Source organism: Oncorhynchus nerka, linkage group LG18 (genome assembly GCF_034236695.1).
Source record: "Oncorhynchus nerka isolate Pitt River linkage group LG18, Oner_Uvic_2.0, whole genome shotgun sequence".
NCBI lineage: Eukaryota > Metazoa > Chordata > Actinopteri > Salmoniformes > Salmonidae > Oncorhynchus > Oncorhynchus nerka.
In genome coordinates, this window is record NC_088413.1 from 51,978,105 (window position 1) to 51,992,954 (window position 14,850).

The 14,850-nt window shown below is 43.4% G+C and overlaps 2 protein-coding genes across 3 annotated transcripts; one reads left to right on the plus strand and one right to left on the minus strand.

Annotated features, from left to right (window-relative positions):
* The first annotated feature begins 6,802 nt into the window (after positions 1 to 6,802).
* stmn4l (stathmin-like 4, like) lies at positions 6,803 to 11,779 on the plus strand. 2 transcript variants are annotated; one of them, XM_029687841.2, is made up of 7 exons: positions 6,803 to 6,928; positions 8,678 to 8,738; positions 8,860 to 8,949; positions 9,167 to 9,372; positions 9,589 to 9,780; positions 10,193 to 10,210; positions 11,124 to 11,779. In XM_029687841.2, the coding sequence occupies exons 2-7, from the start codon at positions 8,726 to 8,728 to the stop codon at positions 11,130 to 11,132; spliced, it is 528 nt and encodes a 175-aa protein (XP_029543701.1). In that variant the 5' UTR covers positions 6,803 to 6,928; positions 8,678 to 8,725; the 3' UTR covers positions 11,133 to 11,779. The 2 variants fall into 2 exon arrangements, with proteins under 2 accessions (XP_029543701.1, XP_029543700.1); XM_029687840.2 differs by lacking the exon at positions 11,124 to 11,779 and having other exon boundaries at positions 10,193 to 11,117.
* On the minus strand, positions 11,775 to 13,333 carry il17a/f1 (interleukin 17a/f1). The gene is made up of 3 exons (XM_029687842.1): positions 13,213 to 13,333; positions 12,666 to 12,907; positions 11,775 to 12,323 (listed from the first exon to the last, which is right to left on the minus strand). Exons 1-3 carry the CDS (start codon positions 13,243 to 13,245, stop codon positions 12,083 to 12,085), a joined length of 516 nt encoding a protein of 171 aa, XP_029543702.1. The 5' UTR covers positions 13,246 to 13,333; the 3' UTR covers positions 11,775 to 12,082.
* Positions 13,334 to 14,850: the final 1,517 nt, after the last annotated feature.

A 14,850-nucleotide genomic window follows, 5' to 3' on the forward strand; every position in this document is an offset into this window, starting at 1 on the left:
GAGCCTGGAGGTACTGAGGTGCCGTTCCCCTCACAGCTCCGTAGGCAAGCACCATGGTCTTGTAGCGGATGCGAGCTTCAACTGGAAGCCAGTGGAGGGAGCGGAGGAGCGGGGTGACGTGAGAGAACTTGGGAAGGTTGAACACCAGACGGGCTGCGGCGTTCTGGATGAGTTGTAGGGGTTTAATGGCACAGGCAGGGAGCCCAGCCAACAGCGAGTTGCAGTAATCCAGACGGGAGATGACAAGTGCCTGGATTAGGACCTGCGCCGCTTCCTGTGTGAGGCAGGGTCGTACTCTGCGGATGTTGTAGAGCATGAACCTACAGGAACGGGCCACCGCCTTGATGTTAGTTGAGAACGACAGGGTGTTGTCCAGGATCACGCCAAGGTTCTTAGCGCTCTGGGAGGAGGACACAATGGAGTTGTCAACCGTGATGGCGAGATCATGGAACGGGCAGTCCTTCCCCGGGAGGAAGAGCAGTTCCGTCTTGCCGAGGTTCAGCTTGAGGTGGTGATCCGTCATCCACACGGATATGTCTGCCAGACATGCAGAGATGCGATTCGCCACCTGGTCATCAGAAGGGGGAAAGGAGAAGATTAATTGTGTGTCGTCTGCATAGCAATGATAGGAGAGACCATGTGAGGTTATGACAGAGCCAAGTGACTTGGTGTATAGCGAGAATAGGAGGGCCTAGAACAGAGCCCTGGGGGACACCAGTGGTGAGAGCACGTGGTGTGGAGACGGATTCTCGCCACGCCACCTGGTAGGAGCGACCTGTCAGGTAGGACGCAATCCAAGCGTGGGCCGCGCCGGAGATGCCCAACTCGGAGAGGGTGGAGAGGAGGATCTGATGGTTCACAGTATCGAAGGCAGCCGATAGGTCTAGAAGGATGAGAGCAGAGGAGAGAGAGTTAGCTTTAGCAGTGCGGAGCGCCTCCGTGATACAGATATTTTAGTTGTTTTAAACGACATCATTCAAACACGGATGTGCTGAAGAGTGAAGAGTGAAAATAAGGCCACGTAAAAATGGGTGAACTTTCCCTTCAATGCTTTGCATCGCTGAGTTCTCTTGTCCCAAATAACTCATTCGGCCCTAACCATTCAATGTTTACAGATCTGTAAGGTAGATGCAGATTTCATCTGCTCTGATAGCTGTGGCTGCTTATGGTATATTCCTGCTATATGTGTAATGCATCAGTCATGCCTGCTGAGTCGTGTCTGCAGCAGCACAGAAAGCCCAACAGATACAGGGGAGTATTTTATCACAGACCTCAGTCTTAATGGCCAACGTTTCCCTCCATTTGTTCAAGATGAGTGGGTCTTACCACACAGATTCACATAAACACAAACCGTCTCTCTGATGAGATGAAAGTGTTGTCGCGGCAACACAAACAATAGCAGCAGCCAGACGCCTCCTGTGTCCCTGTGTTCTTCCAGTGATGGTGACTCACTTCCGCGATGGCATTTGCAAGAACATTCACACACCCTCCGCGCCCCTCCTCTCAGCCCGTGGGCTAGAAATGTCGCCACAAACACGGAACAAATAGGATCTCAGTGGGAAAGTGTCAAAACGCCTACTAGTTGTTACATATCTACAGTAAAAAGCAGAATAATGTGTCAAAGTTGAACACAAGTATGGGAAGAATGTAACTACAATTGAGAAATCACATTTGCATGCAAGTGAACTCTTTGGGAGGTAGTGAATAAGGTCAAATGTCATGATCTTTTGTCTGTGCAAATCATGGCTGACTTATTTTTTTCATGCAATATCACATCTGACGTTTTAGTAGACACTCTTATCCAGAGCAACTTACTGGAGCAATTAGGGTTAAGTGTCTTGCTCCAGGGCTCGTCGACAGATTTTTCACCTAGTCGGCTTGAGGACTCAAACCAGCGACCTTTCGGTTACTGGCCCAATGCTCTTAGGCTACCTGCTGCTTATCATTAGCTGTGATACACCCTTTGGGGTTCCTATTTGATACATTTACTTACCTTCACGTTTCCTTTCTCACATCATAACAAAGACCTAACCTTAATAAAACGTCTTCATTGAAGAGGATCTGTGGTGTCCAATGACGACATGCATTCTTCAAGATGACATCATATGGGCGTGCAGGCATATTAGAAAAGATTGAATCAGAAACTGATTTCATCTGATTTATTGTTAGGGTAACTTTGGTCCAGCATTCTCGCTTAGCAGGATGACTCATGCCTCCATTACAACATTGAGTCTTGTTCTTATGATGTCATCCTCTGGGCTTGATGTGAGGAGGGTAAAGTGGATTCAGGATGTGTGTTGCCCCTTTGGAATACAGCATGATGTCATTCTTACTGTATCTGATGGACATAAAATAAATGCTTGGAATTACTGGCAATTACATAAACATTGGCATACATTCTGCTTGGTCTCATTGTGTTCAATTCTCTTCAACTCCTTCCTGCCCTAAGGTCTTTCAAATGGTAATTTGATTGATTGATTGAAACCCTAAATTCTAATATCACTACAGAGGCTGTATAATGAGCAAGAGAGAGGAATGACGACCGAGTCTAATGAATAATGGATGGTGCTGTTTGGTATGGGTGAGTGGTCAACAGCACAGGACTGACGCAGTGAGCTCATCCCACTGCACAGAGGCTCAATGCAGACCTACAAGCCCACCATCCCAACTCCCCAAACTGCACCTAGAGATTTGCTGCAGGTCTGCAAGCCCCCCACCCCAACTCCCCAAACAGCACCTAGAGATTTGCTGCAGACCTGCAAGCCCCTACCTGCACACACACACAATTAAACATTTTTATGATTAAGTCTGTCACAAGAGTATGTCCCACCATACTAAGGTAAATTAATAGCTTTACCGTAAACCAATGTCACTATGTGCCAACCCCTTGCAAACAGATTGTAGCACTGCAAACCTGTATCCCCCCTCCCCCTCACAACACCTATAGATATACTCTAAAACCATGTGCGTCCCCCCTCCCAACGCCTATAGATATATTGTAAAACCATGTGCGTCCCCCTTCCCCTCACAACACCTACAGATATACTGTAAAACCATGTGCGTCCCCCCTCCCCCTCACAACACCTATAGATATACTGTAAAACCATGTGTGTGTCCCCTCCCCCTCACAACACCTATAGATATACTGTAAAACCATGTGCGTCCCCACCCCACCTCGTGCAAACATGACTGTTGCTGCATCGTCTGTTATTAATGATTATTACATTTTAGTGACGTAACGCCTTGCCTTCCTCGTGACATTGTCCTCTTATTGTTTGTTGTGTCTGGTTATGTGATCTATGCGGACGATGAGACTGATGCATGTACTGCATCTGCAGAGAGAGGAAAGGGAGCTCCCGTGATTGGCTGGAAATGACATCACTGAAGGGATACTGGTGATGAGGCTTTCCTTGCAAACACATCGTCGTCTACTCTCCTCTGCTCGTCCTCCCATCCCCCACTGCATCCTCTCCTAGGAACGTTTATGTCATTGTTTTACACTGACTCAAGGTATATGGGGTTGCTCTTCGGCTTTTGCAGGGGTAAGACTACACAGTCCAATGCAGTGATAGACAATGGAAAGGTGTTATACAAGCAACGTCCTCCCTCTTCTCTCCCTCATTCTCTTTAATGCCTCCAATGCTGTGGCTCGGTTCCTCCTCCACTCGGTTCCTCCACTGAACCTCTACCACTCTCTTCCACCCCCTCTTTTTCCTTCCTTCCTTCTCTCTTTCCTTTTCTTCTTTCTATCTGCATCCTGTACTGTACCTTTCTCCTCTACTCATAGCCCACACATTTCTCTCATCAGCACCCACTCGCACCCCCCTTCTCCTCCTCTCACTTTCTCTCTCTCTCTGCACACGACTCTCCTGCTGGCATGCAGCTGCATGACATCATTTGGGCTGGTGAGATCCCTCCCCCCTCTGTGTCTAATAACAATGCACCCTGTGCTAATAAAACCACCTCTCTTTTACTGCACTCTATTGTTAATGTGTTTGTTTTATTTGCCTCCCTGAGCTGCTGCACTCCACTGTCCCTGCCCTTATCCTCCTGCCTTGCAACGCTAATGTATTACGACATCATTCGAATGCACCTGACGTCTTGCCTTGAGGGCACGATCATTAATATGCATGTTTCCCGCTATTAATGCTTGTGAGTCTTCACACAGAAATGCAGCTTTTTATGTCTAGAGAATGTATTTGAAGTAAATTGGTGGATAGCTCAGGTTCCTTTCATCCTATAGTATCACATTTGCCTTTATCCCTTTTTTCTTCAGCTACTAGTCTCTTCCTGTTTATTCTGCGAACACTGATTGATGCCATGGCCGTGCTGGGAGTCTGTGTTCCTGATGTTCTTCGAGCACTCAGTGTTTTGTTCCAGGTACCACTTCCATGCATGGCATCATGGGACATGTAGTTTATTAAGGGGATCTAGCTCTGTGGAGTCTCACACAAGCCTAAAGATTGTCAGTACGAGGTTGACAGTCCTGGTCCCACGGTGCTGCAGGGTCTGCAGGTTTTTGCTCCATCCCAGCACTTACTAACACATCTGATTAATAGTAATGGTGCTGGGGTGGAATAAAACCTGCACACTCTGCATGTTAAGTAATTATTTCCATTATATTATGGAATTATTTATTGATCGCTATTTAAAAAGACCCTTTATATCTCAACTTCATTTCAGGTCCTGTTATTGAAATAATATTAAAACTGAGACACTTGTAGGAGAACCAGAAGAACAGGTGGACCGTTTTAAAGAGCCGTCAACAGGCTGCTTACACAGGAAGCATGCAGGCAGTTGATCCAGACACAGTTTGTGTGCACACATGAGTGAGTGAGTGTGTGTGTGTATTTGTGTGTTTGTGTGTTTGTGTGTTTTTGTGTTTGTGTGTGTGTGTGTGTATTTGTGTGTTTTTGTGTTTGCGTGTGTGTGTGTGTATTTGTGTGTGTGTGTGTGTGTGTGTGTGTGTGTGTGTGTGTGTGTGTGTATTTGTGTGTTTGCGTGTGTGTGTGTGTGTGTATTTGTGTGTTTGCGTGTGTGTGTGTGTGTGTGTGTGTGTGTGGGTGTGGGTGTGGGTGGGTGTGTATTTGTGTGTTTTTGTGTTTGCGTGTGTGTGTGTGTGTGTGTGTGTGTGTGTGTGTGTGTGTGTGTGTGTGTGTGTGTGTGTATGTGTGTGTGTGTGTGTGTGGGTGGGTAGTGGCTGATCCACACAGGGCTGTTTGCGAGGTGAGTGTTGTTTAGTCATCCAGAGCTCTGGAACTGAAAATGATGAGACAGATCCCTCGGTTCTGACAGTAATAGATCTGACATTTACTGCTAAAATCTGACTGACTCAAACCAGTCACAACCAGCCACTTAATTCAACATTATTCCCATCTGATTTTGCAACTAACTTTTTGTTCAGAGTGCTAAGTATGCATAGTTAAGGAAAAGCACTATGCAATGCTCATGCAAAATCACTGAAACGTTTCAGTCAGTGACCGCCATCAGACTCCCAAAGCACTGTAAAAGTTATCTCTGACCAGTAGAGGTGCGTGGGTAAAATCACTGAAACGTTTCAGTCAGTGACCGCCATCAGACTCCCAAAGCACTGTAAAAGTTATCTCTGACCAGTAGAGGTGCGTGGGTAAAATCACTGAAACGTTTCAGTCAGTGACCGCCATCAGACTCCCAAAGCACTGTAAAAGTTATCTCTGACCAGTAGAGGTGCGTGGGTAAAATCACTGAAACGTTTCAGTCAGTGACCGCCATCAGACTCCCAAAGCACTGTAAAAGTTATCTCTGACCAGTAGAGGTACGTGGGTAAAATCACTGGGGAAGCCAAGCCAGGATAAAAGCAATATTGCAACCTGTGTTGAGATAATTGAGTTGTTTGCTCTATAACCCATTAGTTCACACGCCACCGTGATATATAATACGGCCAAGACAACAAAAAGACAACAGTCACAGTAGCTGAATAAATTCAACCACACGTTTGTTTCATCAGAAGAGCGACTTACATTTTGTGCTCCATTCGTGGTTTCTGTTTTCAGTACTTCAGCTCAGTGTCATACAACATGACCAGTGTTTTCATTCACTCAATTATCAAGAAATTATGAACTCATGGATCAGGGCTGGAACTAGTGCTTTTGAGGGACCGACCTCCGAGGTTTTTGTTTGTTCTGGGAAAATAAGCGAACTTACTACACTTCAACACATTTTGCCATGGTGCAGAGAGATAAATGCTAATTTCCTGCAATATTCCACTTTTTGTTATGGGACAGAGACAGAGACATTTTCTTTAGCTGTTTTATAGCTCATCACATGCTTTTGTTCACATTTTGCCATGTAGCTAAGAGAAAATATTGGCGTTTTAAAGCAAATTTCCTGATTTTCTACACATTTCGCCATGAGGCTGACATTTTTTTTGCAGTATTAAACCTAATTTCCTGCAACCCCCCCCTAATTTCTCTGTCTTTTCATGTCTCCCATCTTTACATGCATTGAACTGCTGTGACAAACATCTGTCCTTACATATCCTTTGTGCCTGGTCACTGTGCTATTATCCACCTATTTGCTATTATCTTGTTCCTCTCGCCATTTAGGATGCATCCATCCTTGCAGCTGGCCTCCACTCAGTACACGCTAAAGAACACAACCTCACCCCCAGCTCTTTCCTCCTCCACATTACCCCCATCCCCTTCCCTCCACCATCTCTCCAGCCAATCAGGGGCCTTGATTCCTCTGGGCCAATGGGATGGCTGGGAGGTGATGTCATGCAGTAATAGCTGGTTGTGGTGCTGATGCTGCTGAGAGAGCAGCCCAAACAGCAGCAGAACGACAGAGAGAGAGGAAAAAAGAAAGAAAGAAAGAAAGAAAGAAAGAAAGAAAGAAAGAAAGAGAGATAAAGAAATAAAAGGAGAGTACCACCAACATTGCTCAGCACAGGGTGAGTCCATCAAAACTACTGAAACAACAAACAAAAATATGAGATGTTGCATCCTGTATATAGTCCTATTATATTAATTTCAAAGCTGTTTTCTTGTATATTTTTCTAATTTAAGTGTGTATGTTGTGCATTCTCTAAAGATTGTTCTGTTTTATATCTGAAAAGGCTTTAGCCACAGAAAACAGAGTGTATGCATGGGATGCCTCTCTGCCACAGATGATGGACATTCTGTGCAGCATTGGCTATGACATCACCCGAGTTGCACAGGGAGTTTACCTCACCTCAGTTGTTCGAGTGTGTGCATGTGCACTGTGTCTGGCTGCACAGATTATCCACAGATGGGTTGAAATGTAGTGAAACAACAAGAAACAGTCTGTCCCAGCTGATTTTGTAAAGTGACTTTGGTTCTCAGACATGCAGTTTATGCAATTCATACAGTGTGCGTTACTTATTATGCATTTATTACAAAATGCTTTACTTGTTGAAGAAATAGATTCAAGTGAGAAAGAATATGTTGATAATCAGTACAAGATGACTATGAGATGACTTTGGTTATGCAATGATGAGATTGTGAGTCTAAGATTAGGATTGAGATATCAGTGATAACTATGGGATTCCTTTTTTATTGTGGTTGACCGGTGATAATGAAATCTGTACGATGTGTGTATTCATCTACACGGTGGGAAGAAGTGTGCTTGTGCGTGCGTTCATGGTGCGTGCGTGCGTGTGTGTGTGTGTGCAGGGTAGTGTATGGGCCTTTGGTTCCCTCCTACTCCTCCTACTCTCTCCCTGTGTGGTGCCTTCCTGTTCTTTCAACACGGCATGAATACTCACTCAGAAATATCGAGGAAACAATATGACAGGCAACAAGACACTTCATAGAAAAAGGAAGCTAAGTCATAAAAGCATGCTGAATTCAAGTAGGTGAAGGATTGACTCTTTCTATAGTCAAGCCTCACAGTAGGCAGGTTCAACAACAGCAATGTTCAAGGTGGAACAGTAGTCCTGCAGTTAGTCATGACTGAAGGTTTTGAGTATGTAAGGGGAATGTATCATGTGGCCTAGTGGCCTAGCTACTGTTGCGAGGTAGCTTTGTGTAAGTGTGTAAGATTAGGGGCCAGTGAGAAAGGAGTGGATGGAGAGAAAGAGAGAGGAGAGAAATGCAAAGAAAGTGCGAGAGAGAATATTCAGATTCTCTGTGGGTGGATTCTTTTGTTGTCTTTGTGGTGAAAGCAATAGACCACAATTGAGTCACAGCGATAGCTTGAAGAGCAGGAGATAACACAAATGGAAAGATTATTATGATGTTATTATCAAGTATCTCTTTTTCTCTCCATCCATCACTTTCTCCTTTTTTTGCTGTAGACAATAAGGCCTGTATGTTGTTTAATTATATAACAAAAGTCTACCATCATGCTCTGATCATGTGTGATCTGTCCACCTTATTATCACGAGGAGAGAGAGAGAGCTTAGTGGTTAGGTCACTTCTGCAGCAGAATGCAGATGGTGCTCTCACCCAATCCCCATCCTCCTCTCTATCTCTTCCTCACCCCTCCCTCTCTCTTTTTGTGACAAGCGTAAGGGCTCAAATGCTCTCTATGAGTGGGTTTGAATAAAGGCTTTACAGTAGTTCACAATGGTCTGTTTTATTGTAATGGTAGTGGAATTCTGTTGCTGTACAGGGATTTAACATGTGTTTGCAGATTGCAGGGTCTGATGTTAATCAACTTTTATTGTCTCCCCTTCTAGGACTATCTGATTCACCACAGTGTCTTTAGAAGATAAACAAGAGGCAGAATGACTCTCGCAGGTAATGTATGTGTGTTTGCATGTGTGTGAGAGGGAGAGGGAGAGGGAGAGGGAGAGGGAGAGGGAGAGGGAGAGGGAGAGGGAGAGGGAGATTCATGCTAATGGTCTTCTCTCCCCTGCAGCCTACAGAGACAAGATACGGGAGCTCCCTCTTGTGTCCATCTTCTGTTCCTGCATCCTACCTGAAGCCAAAGAAAAGCCCACCAAGAAAGGCAAATAGCTTTACACAATTTGACCACAATCCACCTGCAAGTCCCACAACACACCATAGAAGCCATTTCATTCAATGAGCCAGCAATCAGCTTACTATAATTATTGTTTTTTGATGCAGCTACACAAATGGCACACCGCCCCCTCATTGGTGTGCTATTTCCTTTGGGTCCTTCCTTTATACAATGTCACACTTTTCTTAATCTCTACCCTCTGCAGATGTGGTGGACCTGAATCTGTGCATCATCAGGGACATGGAGGTGATTGAGCTGAACAAGAGGAGATCCGGCCAGGCCTTCGAGGTCATCCTGAAGCCCCCCTCGTTTGACGGGGGTCCGAACCCTCTCGCCATCACACCTCCACGCAGGGAGCCCTCCCTGGAAGAGATCCAGAGAAAGCTGGACGCCGCTGAGGAGAGGAGAAAGGTGAGGGGTCAGAGGTCAGGGGTCAAGAGGGAAAGGCGGATATGGGAATGTTCACCAAATTCAGAATTGAATTTTTCCAGTTTGGTGGGGAGATGGAATTCTTAGAGTCAGGTGTGCAGAGTTGAGCAAGACTGCTTTGCATCATTGAAGAGATAGGAACTCTGGTCTTTGATCATCCACTCACCCCTCTCTCTACCCTTCTCTATCACACCCTAGTGCCAGGAGGCTGAGTTACTGAAGCACCTGGCTGAGAAGCGGGAACACGAGCGTGAGGTGGCCCAGAAGGCCCTGGAGGAACACAACAACTTCATTCGGCTGGCCAAGGAGCGCATGGAGCTGCGCATGGAGCACAACAAGGAGAAACGGGAGGCACACCTGGCCGCCATGCTGGAACGCCTGCAGGAGAAGGTAGAGTTACACTCAGCTGATACCCAAGGCAGGATTGGGGTCCATTCCATTTCAATTCACTCAATACAGGAAGTGCATTGATGAACATTGAAATGGAATTAACCCCAACCCCAACCCTAACTCTATCTCCTTTGTTTTCTGTTTGTTTTTCTTCTGCCATTGATAATATCATCAATATTCTGTCAGAATAGTTCTATTTGGTTAAGACATTTTATTTTTTGTGATGTTAAAGTTCAGAGTGCTGTGTATTACCTCTATGTAATGTAGCTGGTTTGAGAAACAATCAAGACACATTTGAGATACTCTCTACTGACTAGTCCATCCATAGAATATCATTACCTCTGACCATTATTTTGTTGATATAAAACAGACGGGAAGTCTAAAGAGTGGTGTCTGTGTTTCTCTCTTTCAGGACAAGCACGCTGTGGAGGTGAGGAAAAACAGAGAGCACAAGGAGGAGAGCGGGTAGAGAGAGAGATGGAGACAAAGAAAGAGAGCCCGTGGTGCCTCTGTTTTGTTGCGTGAGAATAGGAGAGAAGAGAAGAGACAAGATAAAGAGACTAGCATGACAGGTTCTTAAAATGGACGTGGGATTTGTTTGACAGACGATAATCCACAATGATGAAGTTGAAGTAGGAGAAGTGCACACAAGGCGGTTTCCTGGAGAGACGGAAAATCAAGATGTAGTTTTGTATTGCTTTTGAGTGTAGAGGAGTATAAGAGCACTATGCATCATTTAGTAGCTAATTACACCTTCTGTAGGCTGGGTATTTATAATAGACCTTGAACACGTTCTTATTTGCAAGAAATCTAAACATAGCTTACTTTTTTAAAGTTCTGGTCAATAAAATCACTGACACATATACTTCAATTTAAAGCATTCTACACATAATGTTTGTTACACTTTTCACCACTTTTTGGCATGTTAGCTTGTGTACAGTACATAAATAGTCATTGAATGGGATACTGATGCTTACCGACTTCGCAATTTATATCTATCTCAAATAGGAAAGCTCCTATTTGCGTTAATTATCTCTGTATTTATTCTGTAGTCAATGGCTGTTGTGTTTCACTGTGGTGAGTAGTGTAGTGTTGATTGTGCATGGCTAGTTTCTTTGGTGTTTTTTCAGATATAGTAGATTTGATTATTAGGGGAATAGGCTGTTTGTACTAATATGTACCAGTTACAGATGTATGTGATGTGTCACTCAATATCAATTTAAAAAAGTACAACATCTGTATAAGAGACCCTTGTTGTTTGTATGCTTACTTACATGTGCACTAGTCACGTGTGTGCGCTCGTGTCTTTTCTAACTGTCCTATCTCTGAACTCTGTGTTGTAGGTTTCATGACGGCCTGATCACAACACGAGCTGAACTTATTTTGGAAGCCATTTTGAAGGGCGTTCGCCAGCCTGTTCAGACTGTAGCCCTCTGGGTTCAGTCGTTTGGAGAAAAGACTGAGACTATGAGATTCTAATGATGACACATGAGAGAAGTGGTTATGTCAACGACTGAAGCGGATTGGTCAGTGTGCCCTGCTTTAGGAACTGATCAGTACAACACCAAAAAATATTAAAAGATCGAGCTGAAACATATGACAAAGGATGACGTCATTGCTACCTTCTTCAGTGTTCTGCTCAGGATTCTCTCTGTGCTTTGCTGACATGCCAACAGTGCCAACGGTGGGTCTGAGTGTGAGTGTGAGTGTGAGTGTGAGCGTTTCCGTAAGGATGAGCGTGAGCATGAGTGTGTATGCTTCAGTAAAAATACTTTGATATCACACATTTTGCTTTGAGCTCACACTTGCAGGCAAGGTTTGAACTTCAATGTCCTTATGAGTTTGGTTTGTAAACTTGAGTCTGTTGGAGCCAAAATCATTGTAAATCTACTGAAGCGAATGGAGGTCAGGGAATGATGTGGCTGCATGTTGATGTACATAAATGATGCTCTATTTTAGATGCCAAAAGAGAATTAAAGGAGTTCTGTTTTGAATTGAACATGTGAATTTCTTTATTCAATAAATACCAAAATATCATCCAATACATTAAATAACCCAAAAATAAATAGAACCATATACTGAATAAATACATAATTAATTTTGTGATTTAAAGCTCAATAGAAAATATATCCATATTTGATTATTCAAATCGATCTTTCAATGACATAGAGCCAAAGCTCCATAAAACTAACACCCAAATACTTTCAATGAATGTGGGGATCGAACCTACAACCTTGGTATTGCCAACACTCACGGCCCAACCAGCTGCACCACCAGGCTTGACCTCACCGCACTGATATCATTACTGTTGGTACTCAATGCTAGGCCTGACACAGGTGCAGCCCACCGCGATGATCTTTGCCTCCAGCCGGTAGTAGTATCTGTCCTTGCTCCCCATCACCTTCCTCAGGACCAGGATCTGGTGGTAAATGGGTTTGGACTCCAGGCTCCTGTCCTCCTTACCCGCGACGTTCAGACAGCCCTCCAGAGAGCACCTGACCTCCGAGATGGTTTGGGGAAAGCGGGACTCATCATAGGTGGTGCTGGAGAGACAGGGAGAGAAGAGATAGAAAGAGAAGGGGAGAGGATGATATTAGAGATCACAATGTATTCAACAGAGCACAGCTGAGAATTCAGACGTTTTTTTCAAGCAAGCTTCCTAAAGGTATGAAAGGCATATTTCATATAAGCATATAGGATTTTCATATTTTATTTGATTCCTTACTCCGTAAGTGTTCTTAGGTATTTTGAAAGGCTCAAATAAAATGTATTATTATTATTTTGAAAGGCATATAAAAATATATATATAAAAAATTTAAAAAAGTTTGTCTGTGTGTATTGTGGTATTTCTATGGTGTCTATGTAAGCTCGTTGCAGGTCCTCACTTGGTAGTCCATGGGGAGATGGAGTGGTTCCCAATGGATCTGACGGGGCGGGAAGGAATCAAGTCGCTCGGGTCCAGGTGCAGGGGGACAGTTATTGTGTTTGGAGCTGAAGGCTCTACAGGCTTCTTGTGTCCCTGAAGGTTGTTCTGTGAGCGTCTCTCTGTCAACCCTGGATGGACGTGGGGGGCAGCCTCTGCACCCATCATCATCATCATCACCAACAACCCCATTAAACACAGCACCTGAGGAACAGAGGGACTGTTGGTGGCCTGGTATCACCTCTGAATGAAGTCATATATAGGACAGTTTTGCTAAATTTGTTGCTAAATATGTTTGCTGATTTACACTATGAGCCAGGCAAATTCAACAGCAAAACATAAAACATAATCTTTACTCTACCATGAACCCAATAAGGTAAAACGGATAATCAAAACGACAGAACTGAAAAAAAAACAATTTAAAACAACTTTCAACTTCTTGCTCAGCAGATACAGACACCAGTGGCAAACTCCGCTGACATCTTGAAGACACTCAAGTAATCACTTACCATCAAAAAGTGTACGTTTGAAGTAGAACCCATGATTTGTTTGTTAGTCTTGTCGTCCTTAGTGAAAGGTCGCTGCTGTGTTGTAGTCTTGGTCTGGTTGTCTCACTGCTGCCGTGTTCTGATTCTGTTCAGGTTGTCTGAGGTGATGCTGTAGGTTTTATACTGTAGTGGCTGTGTGTCTACTCAGAAGTTTCACTTCCTGTGATGCTGCGATTGCCTTTCATCCTCTGCTTAATGCTTACTAGCTAACCACACAGTGTGAAAAGTAGTGCATGTAGTTACTGCTGCCATCTACGGAAATCTTGGTAACACTTTACTTGACACCCGGCGTCATAAAACGTTATGGCACTGTCGTAACCATGTTATAATGTGTCATAACAGCTGACATAACCTGCCATAACCTGTTTTAATATGTTCACAATACTGTCATGACACAGATCTTTAGACCTATTGTGAAATACTGTATATTGTGTTATATTGTGACTGGTTATGACACACACCTACATAAGAGTGTCAAAACCCACAAAACCTACCACACAGAGCAAAACATTGCTTTACACCATATAGCCTACGTGTTAACAATATGCTTATGTCATATACAAAAAAATATGAATTGACCATATTCAATTATCATTGTAATTGCACATACCCCAATGCTCTGTGACTGATGACTGGGATGACTGCAGGAGCAGGACAAGACACCCTCCTTTTTTGACTGATGATTGACATAAGGGCATGTACATGATAGACCTATCTGGCTTATATGATTATATGATGGTCATAATACTTTGTCCAAGTAAAGTGACACATAATGATTCATGACAGTGTCATAAAATGTATTTCCTACAAATGATTTGACATATGATGAAAGAAAACACGACTGTAAATAATTCATTAAAACAACAAGAAAGGATTTAAGAAACAAACTTACAAACAAAAGGGAACTTCTTGGTAGGGAAACATATTATTTGAATAAATGTGGGTTTTGACACCCTTATATAGGTGTCATAACCAGACATATAATAACGCAATTATTATGATAGTTTATGACAAGTTACGTCAGCTGTTATGACATATGACATGGTTACGACCGTGTCATAATGTGTTAGAATACTGAGTGTCAAGTAAAGTGTTACTGAAATCTTATTGTCATATTTTGGGAATTTCAAGTCCTTTTTGGGGTCCATAATAGGCCAGATGACTTTGTTCTATGACAAAGTCATTTGCAAAAGACTGTTAATGACAAATATTATCATTAATATCATTAGTGTTATCTAAGGCTCAACAATGTGTTTGCCAAATCATTTGATACTGACATTTGCCAACCAGCCAGTTGTATGGTTATGGGCCAGATCGTGTCAATAGCTCTGATAGGTAGGAAGATGTATGTCTATGTCACAGCGACAGTACGTCAGTTTAAACAGCCGTGTGATTGTCATGGCCATAGGAGGCTACTGACTTTTTGTTGTTGTTTATTATATTAGATCAACTCAATTCATTTGGTAATGTGCTTAAAATGATGTGCGTGGCAAAACTGTGTGCTTAAACAATGTGATTCAAATGATGATGTGTGTAGTTATTGTTTTTCTGCAATTTGATATCAACATTTTTGTGAGATTTTCACTGTCCTGGGAAAGT

Excerpts from the sequence above, each read along its gene's own strand:
- stmn4l (XM_029687840.2), top strand. Across the intron at positions 9,373-9,588 it reads CCGCTGAGGAGAGGAGAAAG|TGCCAGGAGGCTGAGTTACT; the intron begins GTGAGGGGTCAG and ends ATCACACCCTAG. Across the intron at positions 9,781-10,192 it reads TGGAACGCCTGCAGGAGAAG|GACAAGCACGCTGTGGAGGT; the intron begins GTAGAGTTACAC and ends TCTCTCTTTCAG.
- il17a/f1 (XM_029687842.1), bottom strand. The coding sequence starts at position 13,245 with ATGGGTTCTACTTCAAACGTACACTTTTTGATG. Across the intron at positions 12,908-13,212 it reads CAAACGTACACTTTTTGATG|GTGCTGTGTTTAATGGGGTT; the intron begins GTAAGTGATTAC and ends TCTGTTCCTCAG. Across the intron at positions 12,324-12,665 it reads ATCTCCCCATGGACTACCAA|CACCACCTATGATGAGTCCC; the intron begins GTGAGGACCTGC and ends CTGTCTCTCCAG.